General features: G+C 38.6%; 1 protein-coding gene across 1 annotated transcript; it reads left to right on the forward strand.

Moving 5' to 3' along the window:
* The first annotated feature begins 402 nt into the window (after window positions 1-402).
* GTF3C3 (general transcription factor IIIC subunit 3) lies at window positions 403-20839 on the forward strand. Its single transcript, XM_082483157.1, has 18 exons — window positions 403-586; window positions 1745-1847; window positions 4279-4469; window positions 4888-5011; window positions 5521-5712; window positions 6003-6168; window positions 7184-7331; window positions 9088-9160; window positions 11356-11459; window positions 12062-12233; window positions 12699-12901; window positions 13507-13608; window positions 14524-14659; window positions 15300-15537; window positions 15898-16088; window positions 16763-16887; window positions 19647-19799; window positions 20712-20839. Exons 1-18 carry the CDS (start codon window positions 488-490, stop codon window positions 20832-20834), a joined length of 2643 nt encoding a protein of 880 aa, XP_082339283.1. The 5' UTR covers window positions 403-487; the 3' UTR covers window positions 20835-20839.
* Window positions 20840-21328: the final 489 nt, after the last annotated feature.

Here is a 21328-nt window from a genome sequence, read left to right on the forward strand (position 1 = left end):
CCCGATGGCCGCTTGTGCCTCACCTGCCGCCCCCTCACACCCCTTCCTCACCCTCCCCTAAGTCAATAAATCACCTGCGCGATAACCCTACACGGATATTAAGAAAGCCTTCTCGTGTAAAAATACCACCTCTTTCTGAGGAAATAAAAGGTGATCTAACACCTTTCAGTGAGGAACTGCCCCTCACGCCGCTGCCCCCTCTGAGGAACCCGCAGCCCCGCCGGCCGCCGCGGCTCCCCTCAGCCCCCCGGGCTCAGGATACCTCCCCCCATCCCAAACCGCGTCGGCCACCCCCTCCTAAAGGCCGAAGCTTTCCCCGCCCTAAAGCGGCAGCGTCGGGCCGTGTTGGGGCGGAACTCCTGCGTGAGGGCACGGGGCGGGGCGGGCGCCATAGCGGAGGGACCCGCGTCCTGCCCTGAATAAGGTTCCCCTGCGCCGGCCGCGGCTGCTTTCCCCCCACCCCCACCTCTCGGGCGGTGCCGGCACGATGTCGGGTTTCAGCCCGGAGCTGATCGATTACTTGGAGGGGAAGATCTCCTTCGAGGAGTTCGAGCGGCGGCGAGAGGAGCGCAAGAGCCGCGAAAAGGTGAGTCTGCCCCGCCTGACGCCCTCCCGGTCCGGCCCGGCCTGGCCCGCTCCGCTCCCTCCCTCCCTCCATGACAGCACCTGGCAGGGCACAGACCTCTTCAGAAACAGCGTGGCTTCCTCTCTTGTCTGTGTGTGGTTTATGCTAAGTGCTGCTGCGCTTAGCTATGGATTACTGTCTACCTAATTGTTAATTTCTGTGCAAAAATTGTAAAAAGCTGACTTTATTTGTGAGGGTCGTTAGGTACTGGTTGGTAGAGCAAGTTGTTCAGGGGAGCGTCCACCTTTTGGTGGTGGTCTCTCTTCAGCATTTTGGTTCATGCCAGTGTGGCTTGCGTCCCTGGCCTTGGCAAAAGCCTTCAAGGCACCACCATCATGAATTCCTTCTTTAGGCTGGAGCAATGAGCAGAAGCGAGTTTTGGTGTAAAATCATCCAGCGTGTACTGCTGCTGCTCCCCCCACCATCTTCCTGTGTGAGATCTAAGGAAGAGCTCTTCACAGATCTTGTTTGATCCCTTTTTAGTAATCGCTGTGGCTTCTTGGCAGCAATAAACACAGGGAGATGCAGCCTTGTGTTCAAAAGTAAGCAGATGGAGGCATTATTGTAAATTCTGTATGCTTGATTGGAGTATTGTAGTTAACTTTAATTTTGCCATCTTTATGCCAAAATACAACTGCATTTCTCTATTTCCTAATCGTCAGAGAGCAAACTCAGCAGAACTCAGCTGTCATGGAAGGACAAGTGATCTCCTAGGGCAACCTTCTTACTGCGTTTACAAGTGCTATTTTGGTATTTCATTTTGTGTTTAAAAAGGCAGGCTTCTAAAAGCATTTGTCACGCATCTGTAACTTTTTTTTTAATACGGTCAACCATGTCATCTTACCTCACTGTAGTGCGAAATAAGCAATGGACTAGTCTCTTCAGTCAAAAGTAATGTGAACAGTCACCACCTGAGTCACCTCACACTGATAGGAATATAAATGTCTTGAAAGCAAGTAATGCTGGGTTTTGTTCATTTAAAAATATTGCGTTTATTCCACCAGTTTCACTAGCTGTGCAAAAGCTGGAAATCCATGGTCTAAATGCTACTTGTAAATATTAGGGGAAATAGAAATGTCATGTTATAAAACTGATAACTAATATTGTTGTTGTGCATAGGATGGTGAAAATGTATCTGCTGATGAAAACACTGAAGATGTAGAGGCTCCATCTTCATCCAGAAAAGCATCCAGCAAATCCCAAAGTCAGGATGAAACTGATGGTAAATGTTAACATAATAATTTCAGTGAAAAAATGTATTTAAAAGGTCCTTGAAAAGTATTTGCTCTTTGATAGCTGACTTCTAATAAATACCTGGCTGCTTCTTTTGAATCTATGGGTACTGAAGCACATCATTAGAATGTCTAACTTTGTAGGATGTTCCAAGTCATAGCCAGGGTTGTAACTTTGTTCAGTGTTTTTAAGGGACTGGGTCTGGTCAGTTAGGCATCTTTTTCTGGGAAACCCTCCTGGCTTGTTAACCACCTGGGCTCGATTATTTACTCTGTCTCTAAAGCTACAAATAATTTGAAGTTCTTAACTTATCTCAAAAAGTCTTCTGTCTGTTCCGTTTTGGCTTTTTTCCTGTCCATCTCTTTGCTAGTCTTTCACTGAGACTTGAATGTTTCAGAATATTTTATTCTCTTGTGTCAGTATTGCCTTCTTCCATTGTTATCCTGAGTGAAATAAAATAACTAAAAAGAGGAGTTTCTTTTTTTCTGTGTGTTTTTTTTTCTCTTGCTCAGTTGTCCTCTGGCCTGTTTAGAGTGCCTAGGTTTATTTCTCTCCTTATTTTCTGCTAGATGTTCCTAGCTAGGTACCCTGGCTGGCTTTCTTTGTGCAGTTACTGGGGTAGTAACGTATCCTTAGATGCCTTAGCAAAATAAGCTTATCTTCCTTGGTGTTCCTACATAGCAAAAGGACGTGCAGGAAGTGGCTGAAGGAGCTCTTTTCTCTCTAGTTTGTGTCAGTGTTTGCCGATCCCATGCCTCAGGTTCTGGATTTGAGCTTGGGATTTAGTGCTGCGGTCTTCTTTCAGATATCCTCTCTTCAGAAGCTGTTCCCCATGCATATTCTTGTGGGATTGCCAATGCTGTGAGATAGCAAAATGCGATTTTTTTCTCTCTTTATCTTGGTTCTTAAATAGGCTTTAAATTGTTTCACCTAAAATGTGCGTCTGTGGTTCCTCAATTTTGAAAGTATGGCCAGACCTCATCATAGAAGGACAGAAAATGAACACTGAAAGTGTGTTTGCAGCCAGATATCTGTGGTTCCTTATTGACCCCTTCTTTTTGCTGATGTCTCTGAAATACTTCCAAGCTGTTCTTTTCTGCTCTGTATTTCACCCAGTCTGTTAAATCTTTTTTTCGTGCATATGATCTTTATCTAAGACATATCCTGATAGATTTGTGTGATAGCAGTACTTCTGCTTTTACTGCAGAGAACACAAGTCTCAAGAGCAGTCAGAATCAAGGAAGCATTGATAATATTTATCACTGTTTAAAGAGTTGCTATTAGAATCAAACTTAGGATATTCAGAAGAAAAACGTTAGAAAAGGTCCTTGTTAAAATCACTTTTGACATGCGAATCTTCAGAGCTAATCTGCATCAATCTTCAGATGATTCCTGCAGCCAAGACGACTGAAGTAAAAGGGAAATTAAAGTAATAATTAGTTTTTTTCAGATGGGAGGAAGAAAAGTCTTGATTTTTAGATGCTTAATGTCCAAGTCAGAAGAAAAATAACTAAGTATATCCAAGTCAGAAAAAAAAAAAAAACCACAAACCCCCCACCTTTAAGCTCAGGTGTAGTGCCCAATTTCCTTTTGTATATACACAATATAGGATAGATTTATTTTTCAGTCCCAACTTAATACTGTGGTTATTCTTTAATCAAATCTTTAGATGCCCAATCCCCCAGCTGAATCCTTTCAACACTACATATTTTGGTATTTTGCATAGATGTAGACTTGTGGGGGGTTATAACCCTGGGTTAAAATAGTAATGAAAAGTTGTAATTAAAAAAATGTGAAAATTTTAAAAATCATATGATTTAAGCATAGTTATTTTTTTATATAGCAACATATTGTTATTTATTTTAAAGAATTTTCTTATTTCTTTTTCTGGAGAAATGTGAATAATCTGGATTTTTTATTTACACACGGTAAGAGGTACTTATTGTCATGGATAGAATGGTTACAAGATCTTCTTTTAAATTACTTCTAAAAATTGGTTGCTGCATTATTGTTTAGTATAATTGGCTGCTTACTTAGCCTCTTCAGCTGAAAAGCTTTATTCCATCCAACCAGTTCAATGCTTGAAAATTGCTTTAATGTGCTTCTCTTGTGTAGATTGAGAAAAATGTTGAGTAAACTGTTGCTTTGCTCTGTGTGTTGCTCCATGCTTTCACTTCAAATATCCAAAAAATGTTGGAGGCTGGGGTATACTAAGTATTGGTGATGAATAATGCAGAGTTTTAAAACCAAAGAGGTTGTTAATAGTTTTTCTGCATTTCTGTAGGCCTTTTTCTTGTAGAATAACTGTTTCAAGTGGGCTACTAATTATGAAGAATTCTGTTTTTCTCTGCACTTGTCCTGATAAGCAGCCTGTACTCTTGATTATAATCATAAACCTTTTTTGCTTTTTTCTCAACCAGGAGAAACTTCAGATGGCGTCAGCAAATCTGTTCATCGGGTCTTTGCATCCATGCTTGGAGAAAATGAAGAGGAGGAGGAGGAGGAAGAGGAAGAGGAAGAAGAGGAGGAAGAAACTACTGAGCAACCCACAGCTGGAGATGTTTTTGTGCTAGAGATGGTACTTAATCGAGAGACCAAGAAAATGATGAAAGCAAGTATTTAAACTTTCACATGACTTCCCTGTATCTCTTAAAGCATAGTGCAAAAATGCCAGTTTGTGTGATTTTATCTACTTGCTGAGAAACTTGCCTGAAAATAACTGTGTGTAGGATACTCCTGCTTATGTTGTTGCCTGTCTTTTTTTTTTTTTTTTTTTTTTTTTTTTTAAGAAAATCACATAGATTACTCTTTGAAAACTTTCAAAAATAATGAAGTGAGTTTTTCCAGTGTCTGAATTGTATTTGTGTTAGATGTCAGAGTTACTCTGTCCATTATGAAAATTAGCAAATGTTTTGGTCAGTCATTTTAATATCGCTAGTACTTAAATAACTTTTTATTAGATTGTGTTGAGCACAAGTGTGACTGATGTCTCCTGAATTTGGGTACAACTGAATCCTTTTTCTATTTAGGAGAAAAGACCTCGCAGCAAACTTCCTCGTGCCTTGAGGGGTCTGATGGGAGAGGCCAATATCAGGTTTGCTCGAGGAGAACGTGAGGAGGCTATCCTAATGTGCATGGAAATCATTCGACAAGGTATGTTAGAATGGTAAAACTTTGGGGCTTTAAGGATAGGGTGGAATTGCCATGAGCATCAGGAAAATTCAGTGTGGCTTCACTGATGATGAAAATGCTCAGCACAAGGAATGTCACTGTATAAGTAGTGTGGAATTAAGAGTAGGTAGTGCATTTCCTTTATTATTTTGCTTATAAAAAGAAACAAGCACCCTGATTCTGCAGAGGGCTGGGCCTTTGCTTAGCTCTGCACAGTTTGCTTTTATTTTTTTTGCGGAACCAAGTTATAAACATCAGCATGACTTACAACGTAGAATAATGGTATAAGTGGCTGTTAGGTTCAGTCAGGCTGTTTAATAATTTATGAAAAGGAATCAGAAGCTTGTCTGCAAGTTTGTTCTGAATTTAAGCAGAGCGATGTTGATGCGTCATAAAATTCGGATACCTGTTGTTTGCAGAAAGGCAAGTTATTTGTCTTCAGAGTGGTTTGAAAACAATAGTTCTTAATCATTCTTTTTGTCTTTACGCAGCTCCTCTTGCTCACGAGCCATTTTCCACTCTTGCCATGATCTATGAAGACCAGGGTGATATGGAGAAGTCATTGCAGTTTGAACTGATTGCGGCTCACTTAAATCCTAGTGATACTGAGGAATGGGTTAGACTAGCAGAAATGTCACTGGAACAGGACAATATTAAACAGGCTGTTTTTTGCTACACAAAAGGTAGCGTATCAACCATTTTAATATTTTAAAATCAATGTTGGGTGCTAATGGCAATCATTTTGTTTTCTTCTGCTTTCTAATTTAGTTTGCTGCAGTTTGCTAAGGTTCTGGTACTTCTGTACAGACTTCGGTGAAAGATTAATGAATCTTTAATGTAGGCTGTTTGGATGTTCTTTTATTACAAAAGCTTGTACATGTCCATTAACATTCATCTGTTCAGGTAGATGAATGTGAAATCCATTGTTGCCTTTTCCTAAACTGGCCTACTAACATGCTTTTTCTTGTTGTAGCTCTGAAATACGACGCATCCAATGTGCGTTACCTATGGGAGAGATCGAGCCTGTATGAACAGTTGGGGGAACATAAGATGGCTATGGATGGCTACAGGCGTATTTTGAATCTCCTGTCTCCCTCTGATGGAGAGCGCTTTATGCAGTTGGCTAGAGACATGGCAAAGTAAGTTGGACTTAAAACCAGTGTGATTTGGTTTTCCAGAATTTCTCAAAACCTGGTATTAATAAGCTCTGCAGCTGACTCAAGCTGGGTATGCAGCTGAAGTCAAGGAATACTGGGGTGAGCCAAAAACGAGCATGCTCTTCCCAACTATTGTGATGTTTCCAAAGCCTGAGATGTGTGAATTATGCTGTGTAGGATCAATGCACCATCTTAGAAGTGTTGCATTCTCTTAGAGCAAGAGAATAAAGCGCAAATACTCATTACTGAAAAAAATGCCAACAGGATACAATTATATGCAAATGCAATACATTTTTATCTATGTAATATCACTAGAGATCTGGAAATGTATCACCAGCAAATCTGAATGAAACAAACTCTTCAATCTGAAATACAAACCATCTGCAACGGGATATAGTTTATACGCCATTTGTGATTCATTTCTGGAGCGGGTAAAAATTTGCTTCCTCTCCTTTTTTGCTAATGAGAGCAGATCAAATCATAGAAGCTTGCCTGAGACAGAGGAGGCTTGTGGTGTAGCCCTCTTATCATAGTTTTTAGGAAGCTGTTTAACTACTTTATATGTCAGCTTTCTTATGCATAACTTGTAGAAAGCTGTTACTGGCCTGTTTCCACACAGTTTGTTAAGTCTTTTGATCTTTGTGGTTGTGAAATGCACAAAACAAATGTGAGGAAGTGTATTGTAACAATATTATTACTGAAGGTTTTTCGGAAACCAGGTTAATGCAATAGATCATTGATACCTGGCTTGAGGTGGGGGATATTGAAAACCTGAGTGATGTCCTAACATACAGGGCAGAAAATAATGGTAATTATTTGTCATACATAAAGTTATAACAAAAGAAGAAACACTCTCTTTTTAACTGTCTTTTGTAACTTACTCTTGCTAATAAAAATATTTTATAATAGACAAAAATAAATACAAAAATGGTTTTGCTAATATTCACATACTGTCATTTATCTTAAATACTTAACATCTCATGTCTGTGTTTCATAGGAGTTATTATGAAGCAAACGATGTGACCTCTGCTATTGAAATAGTAGAAGAAGCCTTTACTAAACACCAGAGCCTGGTCTCCATGGAAGATGTCAATATTGCAGCCGAACTATATATTTCTTCCAAACAGTATGACAAAGCTTTGGCGGTATGGAGAATTAAATGCGTTTCTATATTGTGTTCAGCAATTCTTTGCCAATCGGGATGGACAGTTGATGTTCCTGTAGTGCTTAAATATGGTCATGTTTCCATAGTGATAGAGCCGATCAGATACAGACTGTTTTCTGTTAGTTCTGTAGTAATTAGCATTGAAGCTAATGGCTTGATTTAATAAGTTGGGGGCTGATAGACTTGTAGGCTGTTCCACATTTAAAATTTTGGGACCCTTCCTCTCCTTCTCTACAATTGCCGTAACGTTAGTAGCCAGAGAAGACCTATGAGCTGGTTTTGTGAATACTACCAGCAAAGGTCATTTTCTAAGTTGAAAGTTAAAAGGGTGACACTGAATGGTCTAATGGTTCAAATGCAGACCCTTGTTGCTTTATCTGGCTTACTTGTGTTGCAACAAATAATTTATGCATTAATTAATCATCAAGCACACATTCCAGAAAGACGGTACCTGTTGACTCTAAGGCATCAGGAGTTGGAGAAGAATGCTTATCTGTTCCCAATTTGTTCAAGTGACTTTTAACCCTCACTTTTGAGGCATGTTTCCCAGTTGATTTGGTCTGGCTTTGAGAGGAAGGTGTTTAGTATCTGGCCATTGTTATACTTTCCCAGGTGGATTGAAGAGACACTAATAGTTGGGACTTTCTCCTTGTGAATGTTCTTATTTGCTGAAATTAATTACCTCTTTTTATTTTCTCCTTAAGATTTTATCTAGATCTCTCTCTGTCCGTGTAAAGCATCATTAGCCTGCAAACAATTCCTCTGACCCTTCTCTATATTTCTTCCCATTTTAAAAATCAAACAGTCTATTTTATGTACAGAGTATTCAGCTGCCAGATTTATTAATATAGTACTCAGTTGTAGAACCGTTACCCTTTTTCTTCTTGATGGTTCTACTCAGGTCTATTCCTGTGATTCTTCTTTCTAGATAGCTGAATCTGTATTTGAGCTGGTAAACCGAGTCTTTAAAAAATAATTGTCGTAAGACAATCATCTGGTATTTTCCTCTAAGGCCCATGTACTGTGTGTTTGTCACTCTTGTTTTGGCAACAGTAGGGACTTAAATATTTTACTTTACAATTCATGAACAAAAATACCAAACTTCATTGGGTCTTAGACCAGCATCCTTTACACTTGTGCATTTCCTCCCTCACGCCTCCCCATTGGCAAGTGAATGTCTTGACTTGTCTTTGGTTTTTATTTTTTTAATGAGTTGTTCTATTGAATTATACTAGTTTTATCGAGGTCATAATGTGTATGACCAGAGCTGTTATAAAATGCCAGTACGTAGCTGTGAATTTTATTCAGTTTTGTTTTTTTTTTTTTAACTGAGACAAACCATACGGTTTCCTTGCAATGTATTAGGCTGAGGAATCCTTGGAGCATTTTGGAAAAATCTGTGGAGAGCTTATCTGTTTACCTGCTGCTTTGCTTTCTTTTTCTGTCTTCCAGAAGGCATTAAAAGAAGCTATAAAGGTTAAACACTTCTCTAGTTATGATGAAAGTAACTGGTGTATTTGCAAAAGAGATGCTGATTGGATGATCTAAGTAGTCAAAAAATAGTGGACAAAGACATAAGGTGATCAAACTCAGTATTAGTCAACTAACGCCATGTGAAAGGAATGCAGCTTTTCTTCTGATAAATTTTGTAATGTCTAAAACAACTGCCATGTGGGCCGGTTACTCCATATATCCTTCACATCTTTAAAATGATCTGAGTTACTTGTCTGTTTTAGGTTATTACAGATTTTGCCGGAATTGTACTTGAAAAGAAAATATCAGAAAAAAGTGCAACTGAGGAGAAAAAAGGTAAGTAGCTATCAAGCGGTTAGTATGACCCTACTGATCATCTAATATGACTTCTTTCTTTCCGTTACCTTTTCAACTCATGGGTATATTTTAATGCATGCTGACAGGCTTTTCTCTTTTGAAACTTTTCAGTGTTTTTAATGAGTTACATGGCACGACCTCAGCTTTCTATAAGGAGTTACTCTGATGTCCAATTAGCCCTGCTGACTCATTAATGACAAGGACTGCTCTCCAGGCAACTGGAGGCCTTTTAAAGTTCTAAACATTCCTTGGAGTGTTCACATCAGGCCAGTTATTTCTGCCAGCTAAATAGCTTTTGAAAAAAATATTAGATAAGTTTAGTAGGATCTATACTCAAGAAAATCATCCTTTGACCTGAGAATAATATTCTTCATCAATCCTACTTCTGTTATTAAACATTTAAATGTTTTGGTATATAGAAATCTAGGGCTATTAGCTTGTGATTGAATGGAGTAGGTTGTTTTCGAGAAGCCTGCTTTGTGGAAGTTATCGCTTAGTTCTGAAAATGTTTGTTTGAACTGTAGAATGATCACAGCATGCCAACTCTAAGTTCTATGATTAAGCTAGTTGGTTGTTTCAGCAATCTGATCCAAACCCAATGTAATTTATTTCTATTGGGTTTTTGCTTTAATGGACCAGGTAAAGATACAGTTGATCAATGAACAACTGACCTGATAGACACTTTTAACAGATAAATTATAAGAAACAAAACTATAATGAGTCTAGGAATTAAGACACAGTGTTGCCAAGTTACCTGGGGTATGTAATTTTGTAAGACAAATTTTCTGAACTACCCAAGAGCTTGGTTCCCTGCCCTCTGTTTCTTTATAACTTTTCTGAATGCTTCCTGCTCTGCTGTCCTTCAAAAAAAAAAAAAAAAAAAAAAAAAAAAAAAGAAAAAAAAGAAAAAAGTCCACTTTTCAGAGTAAGCTACTAATCAAGTATGGATTCAGAATTGAATAACTTTTGGCTTAGCTGGTTCTACTAGGGTAATCTGTTAATCTTTTTAAAAAGATACAGGGGCAGTGGTTGAAACTCAGGAAAGCCAGGAGGTAGTGACTGAAGACCAAAGTCATCCAGTTGCTGAATCCAGTGCTGCAGGTAAGTAATTTAAATTTTGAATTTCGTACAAGTCTATGAGCTGATCATATGCTCAGGAACCAGGTTGCAATCATGTAAAAATTGGGAAAGACTTCTAACAGCAGAGAAATAGGGCTTGATCCAGAAAAAATTTTCTTGTGTACTGTCTTCCTTACTCAGAACTTACTTCTAACCCAACCAGCCACCAAAACCAAAAGCATTCCCCCAGGGCTTACCCACTTCAAAAAGAAAATTTTAATTTTGTAAGAATTTATTGGTAGGTGAATAGTTACTCTCATGCTGGCCATTAAAATGTTCAGAGAATGATGAATTAATCTGCATGTTGTGATTTGCAGTACTTGGATGTGAATGTAGAAGGTAATAGGGCAGTCTTATGTTGGAAATCACAGTTTTCTCACTTTATAGCAATCACCCTTTGAATGTCAGGTGTAAGAAGGAAGGTGAAGGAGAACTTAAACAGGGTAGTTAAGGAGGTGTCATGACTGCATGTGAAGGCAATACAATAACAGAGTTTTACTGTATGACCTGTAATTAGCCAGCATTGTCATGGGTAACTACTTTGTCTCATGTTTGCATTGGCATTGGATTGCATTCTGTCTATGTGTTTTGAAAGTAGTTTACTGTATTTAACAATGTATACAGCCAGATCCCTGATACAAAGGGATCTTAGCTTAATAAGAACAACTAGCTTAATACAGGGTATTTCCAGCAGAAAGCAAGGAAAAGAGTACAGGTGCATAAATTGCTAAAGAAAAGCTTTATGAAACAAGCATATCTTAAGAGGGTGAAGGCTCTAAGCACATCCTACAGGATCCTGCTGTTGAATTCGATGCAGACTGACAGCACTTGATACTTCAGAGGAAATTATTGGGATCAGAGATAGTAGGAACAAATTGTTCCAACTATAGGCAAAGATAGAGAAGAAAGGGAGGGGGCAGGCCTACACCATTTGCTAGTCAGTGAGAATACATTTTCTTCACTGGGGCTGAGCATGGCTGGGCGGGGATGTGGAGCTTGTGAAGTGCTTGTTTAAAGCCTATGGGTTCAGAAAGAAATTCTTTATCTTCTCACAGCTGTGGAGAAGGTCAGCTGCAGCATACCTGAGGGTGTTCCCATAGACATCACGGTCAAGCTGATGGTGTGCTTGGTTCACTTGAACATCCTAGAGCCGCTCAGCGTAAGTAGAAACCAACTCAGAAGTTGGGGGATGTTCTAATAAATTACCAAAACAAGTAATTTTTCCTATCTTCATATGACTGAGGTCGTTGAGAGAGCTGCAGAGATTCTTTTTGCTTCCCTCCCGCTCCAAGAAAGAAACCTAGCAAACCTGTAATAGCAGAAATACTATTTTTGTTCCTATAAAGTTTGCCTCCAGTGGGAAGTGTTACTAAAGCACAGTAAATCACAGCCTGTGTGCTGTGACAGGCCCAGGACCACACTGCAAAGCTGTTGAAGAGTAAGGAACATGTCTTTGCTTTGTTTTAAAGCCTTACTAAATCTGAAGTCTGTTGTTTCAGAAAGAGCACACCTCACTGATGGGCACTTTCACCCATTGAATGTGAAATGTCTAGAATAGCAAAATGTGGCTTTTTCAGGAATTCTGAAATTCGGGTCTTTGTTTTTCACTTTTAAATTAACATTTAAATGAAGGAAGTGTAGTTCAGAATGCAAATAGAATAAAAATCATAGTATAAAATGTAAGCTTCCAATAACCGTATCTTCAAGAAATATTCTCGTTAGTTATTTGTGCTTTTAGTGTTTTGTCTGCTTCTTTCAAAGCCTCTTTTGACCACTCTGGTGGAGCAAAATCCAGAAGAAATGGGTGACTTGTATTTGGACGTCGCAGAGGCATTTCTGGATGTTGGAGAATACAACTCAGCGCTGCCTCTCTTGAGTTCCCTTGTCTGTTCAGAACGATACAACTTGGCTGTTGTCTGGCTTCGGCACGCGGGTGAGAAGAAGCAGGACTGCTGAAGACATGGTGCTGAGAGATGATAATACAATGCTGAGCATTTCCAGGGACGTTTATCTAAGATCACTGGAATTCTAGATTCACATGTTGAATGATAATTGGTATTTGCAGAACTATAATTGGAGTTTTTTATGACAACCCTGTCATGGAGCATTTTCTTGTTCTTCACATAGACTGAAATTTACTTCAGCTAAAATTACTTTATTTTCACGTAAGTGAAACAGTATCTATTCTGCATTCCATCCTGTGTCAACTGGTGATGCTTTAAGTGAGACTGTGGATGCATCAGTACATGCTTCTGACTATTTTCACTTCAATAATGCATGTTTTGGGTGGTTTTAACTGAAAAAGTATCTGAAAAGCGTATTAGCTATTTTGCAAGCTTTGAAATACTTTTTTTTTTTCTGCCATTTAAGTGTATTGTGTTGTTCATGGTATTTCTAGAGTGCTTGAAGGCTTTGGGACACATGGAGCGTGCTGCAGAGAGCTATGCCAAAGTTGTTGATCTTGCTCCATTGCATCTGGATGCAAGAATCTCACTTTCAACACTTCAGCAGCAGCTGGGCCGACCTGAAAAAGCTCTGGAGGCTCTGGAACCAATGTACGATCCGGATACACTGGCTCAGGATGCTAACGCTGCCCAGCAGGTGGGTAAAGCGTTCTGTGCTTCCAGTTTAGGATATATTATTCTGCTAAACTATGGTAGTGGTCAAAGACGTCAACTATATAGCAACAGGGATTGAGACTTACATATCTACAGCATGGTGAGCCTTCAGAGCACAGTGAGTGATTCATTACAGATTATCAGGGATGAGTCCTTATGGCTCTTTCTCCCTGACTGTTTTATCAGTATTTTCTCTCTCCCACCTCATCACTTCTGTGTGATGTACAGCCACTTGGCCGCTGAGAACCAGTCTTGATGCCGTCAAGTTGATCAGCAGTTGCTACACATGAGCTACACTGTTTGGCCTCTACTGATTGTAACTGATGGTGTAGCAAAGGTTCTATATCCCCTCTCCAGCAGCACTTTCACTATAGGTAAGAGTTATGCCAAATTTCTCTGAAATTTGAGAATTTGAAACAATTATTATTGCAGGGCAGTTTAGGGAGATCTTACCTGCTGCTGCTAAGATTCTCACAGATTTCTAGAAGCTTTTACAATCCTATTAGTACTGTATTGAGCCAAAATTGTTTGTTTTATAAACTCACTCTCTGTGCAATAGGTTGAATAATAATGTTCAATATTATCTAGGAATTAAAACTGCTCCTCCATCGTTCGACGCTGTTGTATTCCCAAGGCAAAATGTATGGTTACGTGGACACTTTACTTACAATGCTGGCAATGCTGTTGAAGGTAAGCCAGTCTTTACAGCTACACTTTAAGAAACGGAACAGCTATGAGTTGGGTTAAGACAAGCGACAAACAAACTCAAGAGGAAAGCTAGTGTTTTTAATATGCAAATGGTTTCATAATTTTGTTAGACAATAATCTTGCAGGGAGTCTATAATGCTGGTGTTCCTGCCTGTAGTGTTCAGAATAGAGGACCACTTGTGTGTATAATTCTAAAGACAGTAACTTCAACTCCCTGTTACTCAGCGTACAGAGAACACGCTGAATACTAAAGCTGCTTCTTACCTTTTTAGCAGTCAGCATAGTGCTTTCTTGAAATGTTGATACTGGCTTCTATTTCAAGAATTTTCCTTTGAATTTCATATTTTTTTTTAATGTTTTCTTGTGATAAAATGACCAAAGAAGAATTTGTTTAGCCAGTAAATACAGTAGTGGGGGCTTTGTGTTGATTGTTTTTTTGTTTGTTTTTAAATAGGGAGTGAGGGAGGGGAATATTTAGACTTCAGTTTTATCCATATGGTCAGAGCCATTACTACTGTATTACATTGTCTGAATAGCTGACTATCCACAAACTTCTGAAACTGATACAGAAAGGCATTGTTCTTGTTATGCCTTTATGCAAATAGTTTTGATTTCAATAAATACAGAGATGTTCCAATCCCAGGAAAAGTCTTTTAAGTCATTTAAAGAGTTTGTATCTTTCTTTTGTATAGCCCAGTTTGCACTGGAGCATGAGACAATGCGGAGATAATACTCCTCTTGGGAATGTTCTCTCTCACGTTCTTGCTCTGTTGTGGTGTTTCTAAGTTGCAGATTGTTTCGGTGTGCAATGTGAGCAAGTTGGATTGGCAAAAAAGCTGCCTTTGTCGTAGGATGTATTAATGTAATCTGAAATGCTGCCCTTAAATTTGTTTCCAGGTAGCAATGAGCAGAGCTCAGGTGTGTTTGATATCTAGTTCCAAATCTGGAGAGAGACACCTCTATCTTATTAAGGTGTCGAGGGATAAAATTTCTGACAATGACGACCAAGAGACAGCAAATTGTGATGCGAAAGGTAACAAACGTTTATTAAAAACAAAGCAACAAGATGAACTCCTTAGTTCTGAAAATTGAAACAAACGTTACTATTTTGCAGTTGTTAACGTTGCTTTATTTTTAGGGCAAAGAAGGCATCAAAAATGAAGATAATATAACTTAAGGGAACAATCCCCATTCAGAGAAAAATAGTAAGATTACAGAATAATTGAGATTGAGAAGCACCTCCAGAGATCATATGGTCCAACATTCTCCTCTGTGCAAATATAATACGCGCAAATCTAGAACCTAATAGAAATATATGTCTTAAAAGTGGTGTAATTTTTTTAACCGGCCCAGACTGGGTTGAGCCAGACTACCCATTCTTAAGCACCATTTGGTAGATTAGGAAGAGGAACTTTAATGCATTCATGTAGTATGTTTACAGCTTGAACTGTGTGTATTTCTTGACATTTGTTCCCAAGTTTTGACTGATTTTTTTGCTGGTGTTTTATGAACTGCACTTACTTAAACTGAAAAAAGTAAATATTTTATCTTTATTTTACCTGTTAATGCTGGAATGTTTTTGAAAAGATCAGTTTGATGTATGCACCTTTTTATTTTAAGAGTTTAGCTCTCTTGTTTTAATTTTCTCAACTTACTGACTTCAATATTTTTAGCAATTTTTGCTGTTCTCACGAGTGTTCTGACAAAAGATGACTGGTGGAACCTCCTCCTGAAGGCTATATATTCCTTGTGTGACCTCTCCCGGTACAAGGAGGCAGAGCTACTAGTGGATTCCTCATTGGAATATTACTCATTTTATGATGATAGACAAAAGCGCAAGGAACTGGAATACTTTGGGCTCTCTGCTGCAATTCTGGACAAGAACTTCAGAAAAGCGTACAACTATATCAGGTGGGGTACTGAGAAGGTAGAGCAATGTCTTCTGTGATTGCTTCCACTAGGCCTGTAGTCATACTGCTGAAAATATTGCTAAATGAGGCAGGCTTTTCAGCTTTTGCTAAAACAGGTAAAGCTATTGAAACGAAAGAAGCTTTCTGATAACCTCCGATTCCAAAAAATGCATAATGCAGTAGGTTGGTTGATTTGGCCAGAAACATTGGTTCTGTCTTTCACTCTCAACTTTGCCACAGTCACTGACCTGCTCTTTGACTGTCCCTTCTTTGTTATCTTCCCTAAACTGTTGAGGTTTTATTGCAGGTACAGTATTTACTCTGTAGCTTACTAATTTCTTGTATACTTTTCATTCTATAGAATCATGGTAATGGAAAATGTCAATAAACCTCAGCTCTGGAATATCTTCAATCAAGTTACTATGCAGTCTCAGGATGTCCGTCACCATCGCTTTTGTCTCCGCTTGATGCTGAAAAATCCTGATAATCACGCATTGTGTGTCCTAAATGGGCATAATGCATTTGTATCTGGCAGTTTCAAGCATGCTCTTGGTAATATGATTAATGTTCTAATATTAACAAATATAACAAGGGAATGTTTTGTTCTGAGAAATATTTATTAAAGCAACTTTTTTCATACCTCAGAAAATTATAGGTGGCTTCACAGTGTTACTTAGCTTTAATTATATTGTACACAAATCAAAGCATCGCTAAAGAGTTTTGCTAGTAAAAATTAAGCTGGCATGTTTCAAGTTTAGCACACATTGCAAATATAACTAACTTGCAAAGATAATTGAAGGCTAATGATAATAAAGAATAAGATGGACAGAAACAGACCAATTTAAACAGCAAATAAAGTTAGTTGGACATTTTAAGCAGGCCTTTGGAATAAACCTACTACTTTCAGTCAAGCCCTCCAAATGTCACACTTAAGACATGTGGCTTCCAGCGTACAGATCCCAGCAAGGACCACATTTGCCTTTTCAGTCTGATTGTTTTCTGCTTACCTCTTTACATCACAGTCGGCATTCTTCCTTCAGAATCCAAGGAGTGCTGAAAATACGTAGTTTTCTTTCATGTTTTTTTCCTGTGTATTTTGATGTAGGCGTATTAAACTATTTCTTTTCTTAGTTCACACTTCTAATTTGAAGATTTTCTTTTTTGCCCTTAAATTCTTAAGGAATGCTTTTCATAACAAACATCGTGATTCAATTATTTGCTTTTAGGACAGTATGTGCAAGCCTTTCGTGCAAACCCAGATGAACCTCTGTACAGTCTTTGCATTGGCTTGACTTTCATCCACATGGCTTCTCAGAAATACGTGTTGAAAAGGCATGCTCTTCTGGTACAGGTGAGTTACTGTGATTATTTTTACCTATAGTGTTTCCTGGCTTTCTATCTTGCAGACAGTTATGGCTGCAACGTACTCTGTTTAAATAAATTTTCATAATTAATATGGCATTTCAAAAGAGGGAAGTGGCAAAATATGCACACAGATGGGTATGCTTTTGAACTGTAGTTATACCCACCAGATCTCCTCTCCTTTTAGTTAAATGTAGCCTGTTCTGCTGTGTGTGTACAATGATTACTCACTCAGTGATTAGATGTCAGCAGCTGATAGCTGTTGGTGAAAATATTACTAATTTCAGTCTTGATGGTTGTAGTCTGGATTTTCTTCCAAAGTTTTCTTCTTGCCCTGCCTTGCTCTGAAGAAGTGCTGTAGAGTAGAATCTATGCCACATGCCCTTCATAGACACGTCTCATAAACTGCATTGTTGAAGCAAACTTTACGGACTTAGAAAGTGTTTTTTTTTCCCCCTGACTTTCTTTTCTCTTCCCCCTTTTAGGTGCCTCTTACAGTTCTCTCTTTAAAGATCTTGTGAACTCCAGTTTAGGCTATCCTCAATTTTTCAGCTTCCTTATTCACATTTTTCTTCCATCTGCCAGATCCAGTTACAGACTACAGGCTGATTATTCACAAACAGAATCTTGAAAGTAACTTTCCTCTACTCTCCACCAAGTATTTTCATTAACCTGAAATGCTTTTTAATTCCTGTGGCTAATGAGCTCAGGGTCAGCAGAATATGGTGAGGATCCTGAGTGCTCACGACTTCTGAAATTGCTGAAAAACTGTAGCTTGCACTGATTTTGACAAAAGCTATAGCTCCTCAGCTACTCTAAAACAAGACCAATGATCTCACTATCCAACTTAAAAGATTTTGAACTTGCAAACTTTGGCCTAATTTTAAGATTTTTATGCACTTTCTGTAATCAGCCCGCCTTTCTTATATGGGCTGCTGTATTCTCCTTTGATAACACACTTGAACAATGTCCTATTTATGTTACCCTCTGGCAATGTGGTTCCCTGCTTTCTCTCTCCTCATTTCTTGCTTACTATACTTGGTATTTTTACATCCTCTCTTGCTCCTATTGTAGTTGATTAATAATTCAACCACAGTGACATATTGGTGATCATTAGCTGCTTGTGCCTGAACTAATTCCTCACGTCGAAGGAGCCATCTTCTCTGATTACCAACATGGTCCCTAGAAAGAAAGTCCTCTATTTACAACAGAATCATCACATTCCAAAGTGGAAACAAAATGAAATGTGTGGGAGAGGATGAAAACATCGTGTCCTCGATTTCTCCCTTCTGAATTCACTTCTTCTCTCCATCCCTCCTAAGTTTCCTCCGGGGCTCCTTCAGTGTCAAATGAAACACTGCATTTTATTGTAAAATAGTACTGTATGCCTCTCTGTCTTTCCTTTTGTTCTGTACGGGAGGTAGCTCTGGTCTAATGCCGTTCATCTTTATAGCATCGTTCAAACCCTGAGTCATGAAGAGTCCATAACACACCGAGCTGGTAGGCAGTGACGTCCTGCGGATGAGAAACAAATCACTTGCCTCGCTTTACAGCATGTCAGTGTGTAAATGAGACTAGTTTGTTCCACCGGTGCCTGGTCACTGTCTCTTTATGCATTGACCTGTTTTACATCTTCTGAGACATCAGCACCTGAATAGGCACGTAGTCCGTGTTGGGTCCTGCTCCTCTGTCTGAACCACGGCGTGCCACATAGGAGGAGCGGGTATTCAGCCTAAGGTTGGCAATGAAATTAGGTACACCTGGGATTCTGCTAGTCATGTAACTTAAATATATAAGCGTATATTTTAATGTTAAACTAAAAGCAAAATAAGAAAGTGTAATACTTACAGAGTGCTTCGACTTTAAATTTGTTAAAGCATAGCACTGGAATTGCTGGGTATGAGTTTCCTTTCAAATTCTACTGGAGACTTGGCAGTAAAATATCTTATGGTATCAAGAGGGACGTGAACTCTCGCCTACTGCTTAGGATATATGGATTTTTCATGACCTTATGCACTGATGTTTATTTTTGGCCACTTTACAAAATTATATACTGATCATTTCCCTGATAACTGATAGTGGAATAAACATTTATATGGAGCACAAGATCAAGAAAAGAGTATGCTTGCAGTCCAAAAATAATAATTTGATATGTACTTCATGGAGTTGAGAATTTTGCAGAATTCTGAAAAGTTGTGGAATTAAACTATTTCTTGCCGCTGTCCAAGGCAAAGAGTGAAGAAAAGGGAATGAAGGTCTGTTTTTTTTTTTTCTCCTTTCATGAAAAAAAAAAAAAGGGGGAGGGTTATCTTTGAAAGACTGCTTAAAGAAAAATAAGATCCTGCTCTAGCCTGTTCTTTGGCTGCCTGTTCTTTAAGGTGGTGAGCTCTTCCGAACATGAACCAGTCTTACCTGTGTGTATATTACATAAACACGTACATACTTATATATTTAACAAGCTAGTGCTGTAAGTCACCATACTAAATAACCATGTTCAATTTAGTAAAAAGTTCTACTCGTTGTTATCAGTGGCAGTGAGAGTGACAGAGTACACTTTTTATGGTCACAACAATTGAATGTGACTTATTTTTTGCCTTCAACTTGCATGTGGTTTTGTGGGGAAGCATAGATCAAAAGTTGAAATAGATACATTTAAACATCTGCTCTCCAGCATGTTTTACAGCCATCTTCTTAAAGGGAACGTTCACAAATGTGCATATATATGTGTATGTGTAAATATGTGTACAGGGATTCTCCTTCCTTCACCGGTACTTGGACCTGCGCGGACCATGTCAAGAGTCTTTTTACAACCTTGGCCGTGGCCTTCACCAGCTGGGATTACTGCACCTGGCAATCCACTATTACCAAAAAGTACTTGAACTTCCTCCTCTCACCTTAGAGGTACTGTATCTTTGTAAGTTATATACAGAGAATAAAGTCAGGTCAATGTCAAAAATTTCTCAGCCATAGTTAAAATAGGTATATAAAATCTGTGTAGTTGAGTTTCCTTTAATTTGTATTGTAATTCCTTGTTATTGGAAGCTCAAATCTGATTGTCACAATTTCAAAGGTATATGAATTTTGAAGGATTTACTAATGGGCTGAAGTAGCAGAAAAAAAGGTTGCTAAACAACTTTACCTGAATAAGTAGCTGAACTTTACGTATATTACATACAATAAATTATAGCTGGAAGTTCTATATATTAACCCATGCAATAAAACAGCACGCTGGAGCAATATGAACTGGTATTAAGAATGTGTAAATGCATCTGAACCATGGCTTTGCTCTAACTGATCTGTATTAGCTCATCCTAATTGATGCGTCGTGCATTTACAAGTCTTGTCTGAGAGGAAGTTTTTGCCTAGCCTTGGCATGGGTTGGTAGAAAAATTACAAGTGCATTTAGAAATCAGGAAGGGTTGGTAAAGTAAGAATCATGGGTGTTGGTCAGTCCTGGGAGTTCAAAGCATCGATCTTGTGACCACGTAAAAGGTACAGGCAGCATTCACCTTCTGATTGTAGAAACAAATAATTTGCATACAAAGGCAATAGTACTTTCCTGTTTTATGAGCTGGCTGTCTAATTCACAGCTGGTCTTTTGAGGATGTAATTATATAAGTGTTTGGTGATTAACAATATGTGGAAATTTGTTAAAGAGGGAGGGCACAAGGAATACTACTACTTTTGTTTCTATACAGCTGAAAGTCTATATAAACCATGAATATGTGTTTTTATTCCACTGTAATTGCTACTCGTGTTTCGATTTTTATACTATTTTTGCGTATAGATGACTCTTAATCATTATTTTTACAGGGAATAGAAACTGATCAGACAGACTTGAGAAGAGATACTGCCTTTAACTTGTCACTTATTTATCAGAGCAGTGGAAATACTAGAATGGCTCAAAAGATGCTGTATACCTACGCCGTTGTATGATGAGGTTTGTGGCAGGTGGATTTGATACTCTTTGTATTAACCTGTGCATTATGCAGTGCTGGGAAAACTGCTTTTATGTACAACTACTTCTACAGCTGGTCAGAGACAGAGCTTGTGCCATATATAGCTTTATGGACTTTTTCTACTTCTGACATTTGAACTGTATCACGTATGGATGGAAACTTTTTGTTCTGAGTGCAATGCTGACATGCTCAAGTGTGTCTCTTATTAGCTCTTCTCCTTTGATACGTTGTTCTGTAATCTGGTATATAGGATCAAATGGTGACAACTGAAGCACAGTGCGGTTTGTTGGCATTTTTTTAGGGAAGATTTACAAGGTGCAATATTACAGCTAGTTACCAGTGAGGTTGTTCAAGGAGCCATAGTCACTGATGATGAGGGGTTTTTAATGTGCAGCATTAAATTAGTATAATATAGAAGAAGTAGTCCATACTAATCCCTAGAGGATGGAGAACTCAGTATTTCAAGTTCCT

The sequence above is a fragment of the Vanellus vanellus genome, assembly GCF_965231255.1.
Source record: "Vanellus vanellus genome assembly, chromosome: 5".
NCBI classification, from domain to species: Eukaryota; Metazoa; Chordata; class Aves; order Charadriiformes; family Charadriidae; genus Vanellus; species Vanellus vanellus.